Raw genomic sequence first — 17878 nt, 5'->3', positions numbered from 1 at the left:
AATTTCAATCCTCTATATATATATATATATATATATATATATATATATATATATATATATATATATATATATATATATATATATATATATTTGATGTCGGATTATTCTAGTTGGGTAGTTCGAGTTAGACACGGCCACGGCCTGGGTTGGGCCCGAACCCGCCCCACCCTGGACCCAACCTAAGTGGACCCGGACCCGGACCCGAGTTTGCATTTTTGTGGACCAGATACTCGACTGGTCGACCCGAGGACCCGGACTAGGGGACCCGATCCGAGGACCCATTGGGGTCCACTCAAATTTAATGTGTAAATTCAGAAAAAAGGCAAGGTTCGGGGTCGGAGCTGGGTTGCCCGAATGGTTTATAAGAATACTAACAATTTGGGCAAAGCAAGTTATTATAATATTGCTAACTGTAAACATATAAATATAAATAAAACTATAAAATGATTATAATAATTGTATAACTAATTTTTAATAAATTATTAATTGTAATTATTAATATTAAAAATCTCCACTACTAACAAATGCATATATATTTTGAAAAATATAAAGAACTAGTGATTCACCCGTGCGATGCACGAGATCAATTTTTTTTTTAAATTATTTTGAATAAAATAAAACGAACGAAAACTTTGAACAATTGACATACATGTAAATAATACCAAAACAAAAATGTTTTATTGAATCAAAATATACATTTCTTTGTGATTTACCTTCATATTCGCTGAAAATCTTTTGTGCACACAACATTGCTCGTAAAGTTAGTTATATCGCCCAATTCCGAGCTGATGAATATCTCTATCTCAAATCTACTTTTAACTCTGAACATTGCGGCGTACAATTTCCTATGCCACTTTAATATTGACACTAATATTACACTAACAACAACTACTAATACTAATACTAAAACCAACATTGATAATACTAATACCAATACTAATATTAATACTAAAACCAACACTAATAATACTAATATTAATACTAATCCTAATATTAATACGATGATTAATACTAATAGTCTAATACTAATATTAATATCAACACTACTATTAACCAACCCTCATTAGGAGAGTTGGTACCTAGCATTTACCAATAGGGTAAAGGTCTAGGGTTCGAGTCCCCCCCTCCCCTACTTCCCCTTGATGGACTTGAATTTACTCAAAAAAATAAAAAAAATCAAGACTACTATTAATAATAATACACCAATTCTAATACGAATATTTAATGTTTAAACTAATACGCCAATACTAATACTCATAATAATACTAATATTAAGACTAATGCTAATGTTAATGCTAATATTTAATGTTTAAACTAATACGCCAATACTAATACTCATAATAATACTAATATTAAGACTAATGCTAATGTTAATGCTAATATTTAATGTTTAAACTAATACGCCAATACTAATACTCATAATAATACTAATATTAAGACTAATGCTAATGTTAATGCTAATATTTAATGTTTAAACTAATACGCCAATACTAATACTCATAATAATACTAATATTAAGACTAATGCTAATGTTAATGCTAATACGCCAAGACAAATATGAATTTGAATACTAATAATAATACTAGCCAATACTAATACTCATACTAATATTAAGACTAATGCTAATGTTAATGCTAATAATAATACTAATAATGATAATAATACTGATATTGATATTGATACTGCTACTGATATTAATATTGATACTAATATTAATACACATACTGATACACATACACATACACATATTGATACTGATACCGATAACGATACTGATACTAATACTATTATTAATACTAATACCAATACTAATAATGATAATAATAATGATAATAATAAAGATAATAATATTGATATTAATATTGATACTACTACTGATATTAATATTGATATTAATATTGATACTAATATTAATATACATACTGATACACATACACATATTGATATTGATACCGATATCGATACCGAACTGATACTAACAATCTTACTAATACTATTATTAATACTAATACCAATAATAATACTAATATTAATATTCATACCAATACTTACACAGATACTGATACTGATATTCATATTCATACTCATACTGGTGTTGTTATTGATAATGATACTAATACTGATAATGATACTGATACTAATACTAATACTGATATTGATACTGATACTGATACTGATACTAATACTGATACTAATACTGATACTGATGCTGATACTGATACTAATATCATACAAATACAAATATTAATACTTATACTAATACTAATACTAATACTAATACTAATACTAATACTAATACTAATACTAATACTAATACTAATACTAATACTAATACTAATATTAATATTAATCCTAATATTAATACGATGATTAATACTAATAGCCTAATACTAATATTAATATCAACACTACTATTAGTAATAATACGCCAATTCAAAATACGAATATTTAATGTTTAAACTAATACGCCAATACCAATATGAATACTAATACTATTACTAATACTAATACTAATAATAATACTAATACTAATACTAATACTAATACTAATACTAATACTAATACTAATACTAATACTAATACTAATACTAATACTAACGCTAATGCTAATGCTAATGTTAATGCTAATATGACTTTTAATACTAATAATAATACGAATAATGATAATAATAGTAATGATAATAATATTGATATTGATATTCATACCCATACTCATACTCATGTTCATACTAATACTCATACTCATACTCATAGTGATACTGATAGTGTTATTAATACTAATACTAATATTGATATTGATAAGGATAGTAATACTAATACTAATACTAATATTAATACAAATACTGATACTGATATTGATACTGATATTGATACCGATACTGATACCGATACTGATATTGATACTGATACTAAAAATAATACTCATACGTAAGTAATGTTGACATAATTATAAATTAAACGTTTAAATTTAGTAATTTTGCCGCATAATGAAATTAGTGATTATTTGTTTACTGTTAGTTGAATGAAATTATTATTATTTGAAACAAATTAAAAGAAGATACATAAAATATGTGTCAAAGGTAGGTACTACTACTTGTCAAAAATATAGTTTCCATTTAAACTCTATATAGAAATCATATCAATTAATATCCATTATTAATTTCTTTTTGTCTCTAATTATTATTCTCAGTATATGATAAAAAATAAAAATAAGTTTACGATTTATATACTTAAACATAAATTAAATAGCAAAAGGAAATTGCTAAAGGAAAAGAAAAAAGAAGATTGACACGGATAATATAAAGTAAATAGCAAACTATGAAACAAAAATCTGGAAATACAGCTATCAATATATAACGGGTATCGAGAAAATATGTGGGTATCTTTAAATATTTTATTTGATCTAGAAAAAATATGTGGGTATCATCTATATGTAACATTTATATTGACCATTTAATATAGCAGATTATATATATATATATATATATATATATATATATATATATATATATATATATATATATATATATATATATATATATATATATATATATATATATATATATATATATATATATATATATATATATATATATATATATTATATATATATATATATATATATATATATATATATATATAATTTTTTCTAATTTTAATTAATATATTAATTAATAATTCAAATTAATATATTAATAAATTAAGTTATCAATATACATTGAAATAATTATATATAAACTATATCATTGATTGATAAAGATTATATCAATCATATTAATTTGGATTTATTTTATTTCCTTTTGTAAATATAGTATATTTATGGACTTGGATGTTTCATAATGTATGTACATATGAACAAAATAGATAAAAATAAGCATTATTAATGGACACAAAAATTAATATTGTTATAAAAATATGTAAACGCTAAATAATCTATTACATGATCAATCAAGTTCATTAATCTCAATTTCTTTTTCATCGAAACCAAGCTTACAATCATCTCACGTATAATCAAAAGATGGAAATGCATAAATATTTTTTTTCTAAATCCATGCTTAAAATATACACGGATCATATTTATGCGTGCTATACAACGTCGCAGGGCTTCTCTCTTGCTAATGTCGTCGCGTACAACACAAACGATGATATCCATGGATCTGCAAAAACAATAAAAAACAACAAAACAAACATAAGTTAGATTGTTATATGTACACATTCATAATAAATGAATAACATCATAAATATTCAACGACAAATAAATGCTTCAAGCGAACACATCGATAAATACTAATTGCATTATGAATTTACAAAACAAAAGGAAAAAAAAAAAGAGTTTTAGATGAGGACCTTAGTTTAGCATGATTATAACAAAATATGTAGATGAAGAGAGAGATGAATGAGTTGGGGTTGAGATTTGGGGTATTTATACTTAATTTTCACACACTAAATAAGTAAATACAATTAATTTTAAGGAAATCATATATTGTTTATATTAGTTAATGTATATATAAATGCATATATACTAAAACATGTATACATATATATTTCACCATAATTGGACATAATTAAAATAAATGTAAATTGATTTCATAAAATAAAAAATAGGCATGATTGACAACAAATCCGGTGATTGATTTTATTTCATGCAAATTCAAATAACTTATTAATAATTAATAATTGAAAGTCAAACTTTACATAAATTAAAATTGATTATGGTAATATTATTTCCATAAGTTATCAATATATAATAGATATGATATTGATGATATATGTATATATAGATATGTATATATAGATATGTATATATAAATGATTTAGATAATAAATGCATATCCGAATTTTAATAAAAATCAAAATATATGAAATATACATACTATTTTTCTTAATATTTTTTTCTTTTTTCGTATTATAGTAATAAAAATATAAATTTCATAATATATTAAACAAATCCAAGTCCATAAATATACTACATTTGCAAAATAAAATAAAATAAATCTAAATTAATATGATTGATATAATCTATATCAATCAATGATATAGTTTATATATAATTATTTCCATGTATATTGATAAATTAATTTATTAGTATATTAATGGAGCTTATTAATTAATATATTAATTAAAATTAGAATATATATATATATATATGTATATATATATATATATATATATATATATATATATATATATATATATATATGAATTTCATGTATAATGATATTTGAATATATTAATAAAATATATATTTTATTATATTTCATTTGATTATGATTAATTAAAAAATACTAAATTCAAAACACACACACACACACACACACACACACACATATATATATATATATATATATATATATATATATATATATATATATATATATATATATATATATATATATATATATATATATATTAGTTTTTATATATATTAAATTTATATATTCAAATAAAAAAATTATGAAATATATATTAATTTATTAATATATTCATTTTATACGAATATCCCAATTTTTTTTTATTGAATGGATATTCGAAAATTCCAAAATATTGAAAATTAAAAAAAAAATGTATTCCTTTATTTTAATATTTTAATATTAAAAAAATATTTTTTCCTGAAAATTATTTGAATATTCATAAAAAAAATTGAGTATCATGAATTTTTTCAATAAATGTATTTTGAAATACTGAAAATATAAATAAGATTTTTTTATTTCGAATTTATAAGATATTAACTTTGGAAATAATATATATACATGTCGTAATTGTTTAAATGAGTGTATAAATGTTAAATAGGAAATAACTTAAATACATACCAAAATAAAATTGACATCTCACCAATTGAAGAATCCACCTCATCAATTGAACTCCAACTAAGCAATTTTGATAAATGACATCATCATTTGCCACATGTCAATCATTGAGGGCATAGATCCTCTTTTTATATTATATATAGATTACGGTTCAACCCGTGTAATTTAAAAGAAATATTGAATTTTGAATTTTTTTTAATTTTGAAAAATCTCTCAGCTATTATTTTCACTTATAAAATAATATATTTAAAAATATAGATTATAACTCATTTCAATTAATTTAAATCGATTAACCTCGATTATTGGCAAGAACTCATTAAAATTATTGATTATTCTATCATAAAAATAGTAAAATATAATTCGTAAATATTGTAAGAATAAAACTTTTAATCGTAAGATTTGAATCGGTTAAGCTCTAAATTCTTTCAATCCGTACGCTTTATTCAAGGATTTAATTTATTAAATTCAACTATAGACAATGACGCATTAATCAAATTAACTATTTATAAGTTCAGTAATATCTTTTTAAATTAAATTTTATTATAAAAAATAATAAAATTTAATTTGTAAAAATCGTAAGAAACAAATCATAGATAATTTTGATTCAAATTGTAAGAATCAATCGTAAATACTTTTCAATCAAATTGTAAAAAATAATAAAATTTAATATATATATTTTTGTAATTTTAATTTAAAGTTAAGCTCAAGAGCTTTCAAGTTTCAATTTACTTTTTTTTCATTGTAATTTACCATTAACAAAGAAAATAAATTAAAAACCCGGACCCGACCCGGATTTAGACCCGCCTCACCACGGGTCGGTTTCGCGTCCTCAAAATGTTGGACCCGGACCCAACCCGACCCATGGTCGTGTCTAGTTCGAGTGTCAAGCTGAACTATTTTTTTTTATCGGTAAAAATGAAATATATAGATTAAAACGAACTTTACAAACACACCGGGCATACCTAGGTAGTGTAATAAAAAAATGCATATCAATGCTTATACGTGAACTAGACCCCACAGGTCAAATGTAAAACGAAGATTGCGGGAACAAGGCAAAAACCATCTTGTAAACATGTATCTTGATCTTGAGCACCATCTCCGCTATCATAGGCGTCTCGTTCTCAAAAAAAATCTGGTTACGAGCACTCCAAATCAGATAAACGGTGCACGCCAGAGCCACAATCTTCGTTTTTTGTCGCCAACATGAGCCCCAAGCTTCCTTCTTCAGCCATTCCAGAGCACTTTTCGACGTGCCCGTAGCCCGAGGGAAACCAATCCATTCCCGAATATTCCTCGAAACAATTATATGTAAACGCGCAACCAAAAAACAAATGGAAGGCATATTCATTCACTGTACAAAAAATGCATGACTTTTCGATCACTAAGTGCTTATATGATCCCTAGTCCGGAGCTTGGACAGAGTACCAAGCCACAAAATAAAACAAGTGCTTCGGCGTAATGCACAAACACCAGATCACGCTAAGGGCGAGGAACATCCTTCGGTCGAAAACATTCGTAAGCTGCAATAGACCCCTACCGGGCAGCCCATACCACTTGGTCAGATTAGTTATTACAAGCTCATCCGTCCCGAAATGCATCCGAATCTTATCCCCAACACTTGCCAGGTACTGGAGAAAAGGAGAGTCTTGTCGGCCCGGCTCCCAGTTCCACTGAACGTTACTACAAATCACACAATTAACCCAACAGACCCACAGAGAGTCTTTCTTTGAATCTCCCAAAGATTTTCCGTAATAAGGGGAGCATTCCAAGCCCCTAATCCCTCAAATCCAAGACCCCCTTCAGACTTAGGAAGACAACATTTCTTCCACGCCACAGGAGCTCCCGCATTTTCCCATAAAAAAACACGACACAATTTAATAATAGCAATCCTTACCGTGACCAGGATGGAGAAAATAGAAAGCCAAAAACATTCAACACCTTGAAGGGCCGCTCGAATTAGCTCAGCTCGACCCGCATATGAAAGAGAAGCCTCCGTCCAACCAATATCTTGCCAAGCAATGGCCCGTGCTGCACAACCTTGAAGCGTTGTGCAGCCAAGGGGATTCCAAGGTACCGATAAGGCATAACTCCCCTAGCCAAATGCGTCATTTCATGTAACTCCTCACCTTGTTGTTCGGAAACTCCTGCAAAATAAATATTTGCTTTAAGAACATTAAGCTGCAGCCCTGATTTAGCTCCGAAATCCTTCAAACAATCCATGAGCACTTGAATAGAAATAGGATCTCCTCTAGCCAGGAGCATCAAATCATCCGCATACGCAAGATGCATAATCTTCAAAGGTCCATATTTCGGATGGAAATTAAACTTAGAATGCTCGGTAGCCTTAGCCATCAATCTTGAGAAATATTTCAGGAACAAAATAAAGAGATAAGGTGAAGTGGGATCACCTTGCTGCAACCCCTTATTCCCTTTGAAATAACCATGCAGACCGTTGTCAATGGACTTCGAATAGGTTGGAGACGATACACATTCCGTAATCTATGCAACGAACATCGGTTGAAACCCAAGCCCCTTCAGCACATCAAAAACAAAATCCCAACTAATCGAATCATACGCCTTACATAGATCAATCTTGATAACACATCGAAGAGAAGCTTTTTTTCGATTATAATGCCGGAGAAGCTCCTGCATCAAGTGTATATTATCACTTATACTCCGACCTGGGATAAAAGCCGCTTGAGCCAACATCGCTGCAAGAACTTTAGTAATAATCTTGTACACAACATTGCAACACGCAATCGTCCTAAAGTCCCTAACCAATGGAGAGTGACTTCCTTTCAGCACAAGAGAGATAAATGAGTTGTTTAACTGTTTAAGAAGGGATCCGTTGCCAAAGAATTCCTTCACCACACCAACAACTTGTTCTCCCACAATATGCCAAAACTTTTTAAAAAATTCAGCAGAGAAACCGTCCAGCCCCGGCAATCTGTCCACTCCGATATCATCAAGCGCCTCCTTAAATTCCAACTCAGTAACCTCCTGAATGAGTTGAGCATGTTGCTGGTCCGATAAGCACGGGCCATTATAAATAACATCGTAGTCAATCGTCTCCATCTGTACCTTGGTCCCAACAAATCCTTATAAAAAGAGAGAAACTCCAAGACCACTTGTTCCGGAGAAGTTGTAGTTGCCCCGTCGCCGTGAGAAAGTGTCGTAAGACAGTTCTTCATTTTGTTCCTCTTCACAATCGAGTGAAAAATTTTGTGCATCGATTGCTATTAAAGAGGTAAGCACTATTGGCTTCGGTTTGAAGAAGCTCCACTCAGCATTCCCTAATCTTAAGGCATCCTTACGGAGCTCGAGAATGGATCGTTGAATCTCTTGGTCCGTAGGGTGGTCACGCACCTTCTGCTGAGCCTCAATAAGGAGATCATTTGATATTTTGAACCGCTCAGATATGTTGGAGAAGTGCCTTTCATTCAACAATTTCAGATGGGATGATTTCTAATGCAACGCTCCCGAGAGGGTCATCTACAGGGACATCAACCAGTTCAAGTTCGATGACCGCTTAGTGTTCTGTTCATTCCCACCAAGGATAATCAATCTCTTTGTTCAAGTCACTAGACCATCCAGGTGTTTCTCAAGTTAAATACTTCCACAAGTCGTTCGGATCCATAATAAGGTCAATGCCCTTTTTGTTTATCTCTTCTTAGGGCATATCAGCTACTCGAGAAAGAAAATACTTTGAGTTAAAACACCAAAAGAGGGAAGCAGGCATATAAACCACATGGCATTGAGCTAAAAAATGGTGGGAGAGGGAAAGACATGGGTGTGAGTCCCGAAGCAGAGATAAAGTCCGAAGGTTAAACATCCGCAAAAAGAAAAAAACAATCATGCTAATGATAAACAATCATACATTAGCCACCTGGTATCATATTTGATCAACATTTTCATTCCACGAAATCTCACCTAGCTTCTTTAAGTGTTTAGGGAGAGCACGATCTCGGGTCTCTTGCAAAATCCTACCGGCATCTCACTCCAAAACACTAAAGTTAGAATATTGACCCGACACTACTAGTCATTCCTTGGTTGTTTCATACGCTTACCCATTGGGGCGGATGTTGCCAGAGAGGCCAAAACTGCACTCTTCTCTGCATGAGCTTCTTGGGGACAAAACATATGTAGAGTGTGACCCAAATGAATTCTTTGTGAATGGCCCATTAAAATTCCACCTTGCAACCCACTTACGAGCAGCCCACAAAATTTGAGCCCAAAATTAAAGTTAGCCCAATCTCACTTTGGTTTTTCCTTATCTCTCTCTTCATCGTTTTCTATCTCGTTGTTTTTTTCGGCAGATGTTTTCAATCTACCCATTTTTTCTCTCAACGAATCATTCTTCTTATCTTCAACAAATCTTGTTGATTTGTTGCCTGATTTTTCGTGAGTTTGGTGGAGGATTTGGGCGTATAAGTGCAACCTATTCCCTTTCTGTGTGGGAACGATAAAAAGAGACTAGAAAAGGGAGAATACTTTGTGTATTTGAGTAGGAAAAAATAGAGTGAAAGAGAGAACCTTTTTTGAGAAGAAAAGCTCGATTCTTTTCGATGAATTCGAGCTTACTTCTTTAGGGATATACCGTGAGATTAGGGTTTGAATTTGGGTTTCGTTTTTTCTTTGGATTTTTTCGTTGGGATACACTGTGTGTGTATGCGTGTGCGTGGCTACCGTGAGTGTTAGGAGGCCCCACTTGGATCTCGGACGAGAATGTGGAGAACGAGGATTGAGTCGGATATTGGAACTGCCACCGGAGCAGCCGTCGGAGAATCTATCGTTCGCAATTCTGTGTGAATTGCTCAGTTCTGTTCCTTACCCTTATTTATTTTCGGCATTAAATAAATCATGTTTTATTCTATGATAATTGGGCATTAATAATTAGAATAAAATATTGTGGATACGTGATTGCTTCACATTTTGCTTTCATAACTTGTTTCTATTAATTAGTTGCTGTCTACGGCTCTACGCCTATTGTCTTTTGTAGTGGCTATTATTAGGATTAATATTTTATCTTTAAATTACTTCCAATAAAATATTATGGCTACATATAAATTGATTATTTATATGGCTCTGTTGAATATTGTTTCTCCGGGCGGATACCAACAGTGGTATTAGAGCTTTGTTACGGGTCCGTCTGGAGCGGCATACGAAACCCTGGTCTAGGGGTTTCGCTCAGGTATAAAATTCTCCTCTTGGCGAGTTGATTTATTCTTTGTGATAATTTATACCTGTTATTGGTGAATCTTGGTCATTCTTTTATTTATCGCTCAGGTCCGTCTGTGTGATTCTTTATCTTTGTGATATTTGAAATTGTGAATCTTTATGATTCTACTATCTTTGTGATTTTTTGAAATTTTGTGAGACTTTGTGATTCGATTTTGCTAAAGAATATTGAATCTGTGTGATTCTTCTGTGTGTTGATCCTGCTGATATTTGATAATCTTTTTGATTTTTTGCTATCTTTGTGATACTTAAAATATGGGATCTATGTCTATGTTATCTTTAGCTCCTTTTGATGGAAAATGATTTTTCTATTTGGCAACAGAAAATGAAAGGCATTTTAATCCATCAAAAATGTTTTAAAGCGATTTCTCTAAGTGAAGAGGGTTTTATAACTGTAAACGTGAAGAACTTGATGATCTTGTTTATTTTGCTATTATCTTGAATCTAAGTGACTTTGCGATTAGAAAAGTAGGAAAGCATGATTCTGCTAGAAGTTTATGGGATAAATTGGAAGAACTTTATGTTGAAAATTCTTTGTCCAATAAAATGTTTTTGCTTGAAAAGTTTTTTGGATTTAAATTGGACTCACGCAAAAATATTGATGCTAATATGGATGTTTTTACCAAGTTAGTTCAAGATATTAAATTAACTGGTGATAAGAACATGGATGATTATACCCCTATTGTGCTCTTGAATGCTATTCCTGATATTTATAATGATGTTAAGTATGTTATTAAGTATGGTAGAGATAAGGTTACATTAGATACTGTGATTAATGCTTTAAAAACCAAAGAGCTTGAATTGGGAATCAATAGGGATAAGTCATTTGGTGAGGTTAATTTTACTAAACGAAGTCAGCCTAATCGCTTTCAAAACAACAAGGCTTCTTCTAGTCAAAATGATCTAAATAAGAACAAGGGTGGAGATTGGAGTAAGTCGAAGGCTAATCCTAATAATAGAAGGTGTTTTGATTGCGGCGAACATAATCATTTTATTAATGAGTACCCCAAGCCTAAGAAAAATCAACATAGAGATCAAGCCAATATGATATCTGATGGTGGTGATGTATTCTAATGTGTTAGAATATTTGCATTACTTTGTGTTTTGCTTGTTATTTGTGTTACTTTGTGTTTTGCTTGTTATTTGCATTACTTTGTGTTTTGTTTTTTAAACTTGTACTAACTTTGTGTTTTGAGTGCAGGTAGTATCATACGGCAATGATGACTTCGTTTCTCCTAAAAAGGTCCCGATGATCCATTTGGGAAACGTGGAGATTTGTAGAGTGTGGCCCAAATGAATTCATTGTGAATGGCCCATTAAAATTCCACCTTGCAACCCACTTACGAGCAGCCCACAAAATTTGAGCCTAAAATTAAAGTCAGGCCAATTTCACTTTGGTTTTCCCTTTTCTCTCTATTTTCACCGTTTTCTATCTCATTATTTTTTTCGACAGATATTTTCAATCTGCCCCTTTTTTTCTCTCAACAAATCATTCTTCTTATCCTCAACAAATCTTGGTGATTTGTTACCTGATTCTTCGGGAGTTTGGTGGAGGATTTGGGCGTATAAGTGCACCCTATTCCCTTTCTGTGTGGGGACGAGAAAAGGGAGAATACTTTGCGTATTTGAGTACGAAAAAATAGAGTGAAAGAGAGAAACCTTTTTTGAGAAGAAAAGCTCGACTTTTTTCGATGAATTCGAGCTTACTTCTTTAGAGGGATATACCGATGAGATTAGGGTTTGAATTTGGGTTTCGTTTTTCCTTTGGTTTTTTTCGTTGGGATACACTGTGTGTGTAAGCGTGTGTGTGGATGTTCTGAGTGTTTGGAAGCCCCACTTGGATCTTGGACGAGGACGTGGAGAACGAAGACTGAGCTGGATATTGGAACCGTCACCGGAGCAGCCGTCGCATAATCTATCATTCGCAATTTTGTGTGAATTGCTCGGTTCTGTTCCTTACCCTTATTTATTTTCGGCATTAAATAAATCATGTTTTATTCTATGTACTTGGGTATTAATATTTAGAATAAAATATTGTGGATACGTGATTGCTTCACATTTTGCTTTCATAACTTGTTTATATTAAATTGTTGTCTACGCCTATAATTGTCTTCTGTAATGGCTATTATTAGGATTAATAGTTTATCTTTAAATTATTTCCAATAAATTATTATAGCTACATATAAATTGATTATTTCTATGGCTCTGTTGAATATTGTTTCTCTGGACGGATATCCAACAACATATCTTAGAAAGAGAAGGATCTTGGTCATTCTTAAGCCCCGAATATGACGTAAGGTGGAGTGAACGTGATAGCACATGAGCGTCAAAAATGGTTTGGATGAGATCAAGGATATTGAAGAATCTAAAGGAAGCGATGGGGGGTCAGGACAATGATCGGTAGGAAATGAGGGTCGCTCGCCATACTCAATAAAAATGATCGGTTGGTCCGCACTATTGGTTCGACTGGGCCGAATAAAAGTCACATCAAACGGTATGCCAAGATTGTCCTTAAATCCATCAATAGAGAATTGGGTGACATATATTGGAAAAAATTCGCAATTCTTTCGCTCCTCGAGTTTCTTCGTCTTCAGAACATCTTTCTTGGTTCGTCCCTTTTTAGGTTTGTGGGGCAGTTTTACTAAGCAATGTGAACATCAAAAAATTCTTCAACGATATTCTAAAGTGATTAATAGGAAAGCAATGATAAGTCCCCATCAATAGGTCTTAATAGAAGATCAGAGGATTCTAAATATAGCGAATCAAGAAAAAAAAAATTGATTCAAATAAATTTATTGTTCTTCCAATCAAAACCAACAAATTTGTTCAACATCACATAAATAAAAAGCAATTTATATCAGCAGGGTAATAAACCAGACACTAGCATTTCTAATAACTATTAATTTGTTCCTTCTTATTAATTTAATGTTGATACTTGAATTTAAATATATTTAAATGAGTGGTTTGATTTTAAAATATTAAATTTTAGTAACAATATTTTTATTATAAAGATTAGGGATGCAAGTTGAAACGGAATTTCTAATTTCCGTCGGTACCGATCCGAAAATTTTCGATTTTGGAACAACTTTTTTCATTCCGACTTCCAATATTGTCCGTCTTTTTGGATTGGAATTGGAATTATATAAAAAAAATTGAAATTTCGATTTTCCGATTCTATTTAATTGCCGAAATTAATTCTGAAACATACACCTACAAATAATATATATTATATAATACTTATTTTAAGTTTCTTTTTTTGTCGGAAACAGTAATTTGATTAATGTTTTGTTTTAGGATTTCGACATATTGAATTGTTGTTAGAAGTTATATGGATATTATGATGTGGTTTATTTTTATCTATTTTTTAACTAAAATTTAGTAGTTATCAATTTTACTTTTATCGACGTGGATGTTCTTATTTATGAAAAAATATGAAAAATTTTGAAAATTTTCCCTAAGTTTTGAAAATTTAAAACTTATTTGATTTCCGATTTTTTTACGAAATTCCAAAATTTTCGCGTCTTTTGGAATTGAAATGATTTTTTTAGATTCCAAAGATTTTGGAATTCGAATTGAAATTGATTTTGTACTTCCGATTTTTTTTGGAAATTTTCCGAAAAGACTTATTCCGATCCGATCATCTTACTTTCACCCCTAATAAAAATAAATATTGATATTTTGTACAATTTTTAATAGTTAGTTAAATATCTTAAATACGATACAATACAATATGTGGAGGAAAACAATGCGCGATATATATTCGATTTGGTAAAACCGGTTGTTTCGCCGTTTCCGTTTCCGTTTCCTGTTTTGTCATGTCCTCGCAGGCCTGTTCCTGAGAATTCGGGGGCCCTAGGCGAGATTTAAAGAACAAATGAAAATAGGGGCCCCTATTTGATAAACCATTTTTTTTATTAATGGGTGTTCGAAATTGAATGTATTAAAAATATATAAATAATATTTTTCTAAAAATGATGAAATATAAGATTATGGGGGTTTGGGGGCGCAGCCCCCGGAATATTTTTTGAAATTTATGAATATAAAGTAGCTAAAAATGTGGAAAAAAATTCAAAATTAACAATATGAATTGCCGGTTCACTTCCTCCCGTGACGTATAATCTTTATAGCAAATAGACTTCATAAATATTTATAAACTTGAATACACTAATGAATATTGATTCATATTTTAGAATAAAATTAAGTAATTAAGATATTATAAATTTAATATTTAGGGGCCCCTAAGTTAAGAAAATTGTAAAAATATCTATTGATCATTTAGCTTAAAGTTATTTTAGAACCGATGTTCCAAAATATTATATATAATAAATTTTTAAAAATAAGTACTAATATATAAAGTGTAAATAAAATATTTTGGGGGCCCCAGGCAACCGCCTACTTCGCGCCCCCCTCAGAACCGGCCCTGTGTGTCCTCGTTCCCGTGTCCGTGTTTCAGAACTTATAACTTGACCATTTTGTCCAAAAATATAAAAGTTGGTCTAGGGACGGCCAAGCAATAAAGGTTCAAAGTTAGCTTAGGGACTCAATCAAAAACAAAAAGTTTAGTTAGGGACTAGAAATTAATTAACGAAAAGTTATTCAATACTGGCTCAATTTTTTACAAGGGCCCCACATATACAACTTTATTTTTTTGCCTTCAAACCCTCGCAATAATTTTGTCGATAAGCTCTGTCGTCTGTCCTTTGTCTCTCTCTCCTCTCTCTCTCTCTCTCTCTCTCTCTCTAACATTCAGACTTTTACCGTGATGTGAAGCTGACCCGGCCCGGACTTCTCTCTCTCTCTCTCTCTCTCTATCAGTGGGGCATTTTCTTTCGCTTTTCACTCTTTTCGGAGCTTTTCTCTCTCTAAATTACAGCTAGGCAGCTTGCTTCAATGGCGACCCAAGAGCTCAACAAACCTTCTTCACTCCCTTCGTACCCACAGGTTAAAAATTATACCTAATTTTCTGATTTGTTTCTGTCCGAATTTTCCTCCATTTCGATTTTGGTGTACTGTATCCTTCGAACAGCTATAATTTTGTTTCTCTCTCTTTAATTTTAATTTTTTTTTACTGGGTTGAATTGTTATCCTTTTTCTGTGTGTGATTTACTGCTTGAATTGTTATATTTTTTTTTTACTGTTTAAAATAATTGAAAATCTTCAATTTTGCAGGAAACCCTACTTAAAAAAAAAAAAAAAAAAACAACCTCATTTTTTGATTCCTTTTTCGAGAAGACAAGAATTGGTTACAGTAATTTGTTCCAATTAAATAACAATTAAATAATTTTCGGAAAAATAAATAAATTAAATAAATATAATTTGTGATCTGAGCTTTTTCTTGTGTCGAAATTCGAAAAAGCTTAGATCTTTCCTCATTCTGATGATTTCTGTGTTAACCCAGTAAAATTTCATTTTCAAGGAAGTGAAATTATGTTAAAAATGTCACCTTTTTCCCCACGTTTGATTTTTATTTTTTTTTATTTTTTCACTGCCTAGATGATTATGGAAGCGCTAGACGAACTGAAACAAGCCGAGGGGGCAAACAAATCATCGATATCCAATTACATGGAGTCCAAGTACGGAGAAATGCCACCTGGCCATGCAGAATTCTTGACACATCACCTAACCAGAATGAAGGAGGGCGGCGAGCTTCTCTTCGTCAAGAACAACTACCTCAAGCCCGGCCCGGATGCACCTCTCAAACGAGGCAGAGGCCGCCCCCCAAAGGCAAAGGAGCCTCTACCCCCGGGGGCCACTGCCCCCACCCCCGCCCCTGCCCCCGGCCCCACTAGGCCAAGGGGCCGGCCAAGGAAGGATCCAAATGCACCCCCCGCCCCCAAGAAACCGAAGCCTCAGGCGGGCCCGCCGAGCATCTCCAAGACGGGAAGGCCTAGGGGAAGGCCGAGGAAGGTCAATCCACACCCATTGCAGAATGTAGCTGAGGTTTGAATCTTTTGTGTGATTCGTTTTAGGTTGCTTTAATTATTGAATTGTATGTGTGTCATGTGTGTGTGTTTTCCTTTAAAAAAAAGACTTTTAGTGTCTTGTGTGTAGTAGTGTCGTTTGGCTAACTTTGATGTAAATTTGTGAAGTACGCTCGGTGTCTAGTGATGTTTGTGGAGTTTCAATGAGTAGGGATTTATCTAATTTTATTCGACGGGGTTCGCTTGTTGATTTTTGTGATTGTTGCGTTTATTGCCACCCGTAATCTTGGCAAGTGTCGGGCATCGTTTGATAGATTTGATTGACCTTGATATGCAATGATTTGTTTGAATTAGAATTCAATATTTCATATGATGAAGTAGAATTGTTTTTTTCTCTTGCAAATGTGGTTCGTTTTACAAGGAAATAACACTCAAATATGTACCATCGATCGATCATTAGATGAATTGTCTTGTCGAAGTTTCTACGGTTCTGATGATTTGGATGTAGAAATAAAGCTTTATTTAGGTGGGATTTGGCAGGCAAGTAAAGACATTTTCTGTCTGTTGCTAGTTTCTTTGGAAGGTTGGAATATTCCCTTTTGATTGCACAAACACACACACATCATTCAAAAACCTAGTATATAATTAATCATATGTCCTTGTCTACTAAACACTTGGGGCCCACCATGGAATCTTGATTTTATTCCTAGTGGAGTATTATTTAGGTGTCGAAAATTTGTTTCGAAGGTACAGAAACTACTGTATAGATGTGAATCGGATTTTTCCAGTTACAAATTTTTATAATTACGTCTTGTCGATATACATTGCTGCCCGTTTGATAGACTTGATCGGTTTTCATGCATTACTAATCAATGTCGATAGTCCGTCGGATTAATGATTTGCTTGATAGTG

The 17878-nt window shown here is 31.6% G+C and overlaps 1 protein-coding gene across 1 annotated transcript; it reads left to right on the top strand.

The window, feature by feature from the left end:
* Positions 1–15695: 15695 nt before the first annotated feature.
* Positions 15696–17199, top strand: LOC105965318 (HMG-Y-related protein A). Its single transcript, XM_012989859.2, has 2 exons — positions 15696–15986; positions 16539–17199. Exons 1-2 carry the CDS (start codon positions 15936–15938, stop codon positions 16989–16991), a joined length of 504 nt encoding a protein of 167 aa, XP_012845313.2. The 5' UTR covers positions 15696–15935; the 3' UTR covers positions 16992–17199.
* The last annotated feature ends 679 nt before the right edge of the window (positions 17200–17878 follow it).

The sequence above is a fragment of the Erythranthe guttata genome, chromosome 8, assembly GCF_056151865.1.
Source record: "Erythranthe guttata isolate IM_541 chromosome 8, IM_541, whole genome shotgun sequence".
Lineage (NCBI taxonomy): Eukaryota > Viridiplantae > Streptophyta > Magnoliopsida > Lamiales > Phrymaceae > Erythranthe > Erythranthe guttata.
The sequence above is the reverse complement of the archived record's forward strand: the minus strand, read 5'-3'. Positions and strand labels throughout refer to the sequence as shown.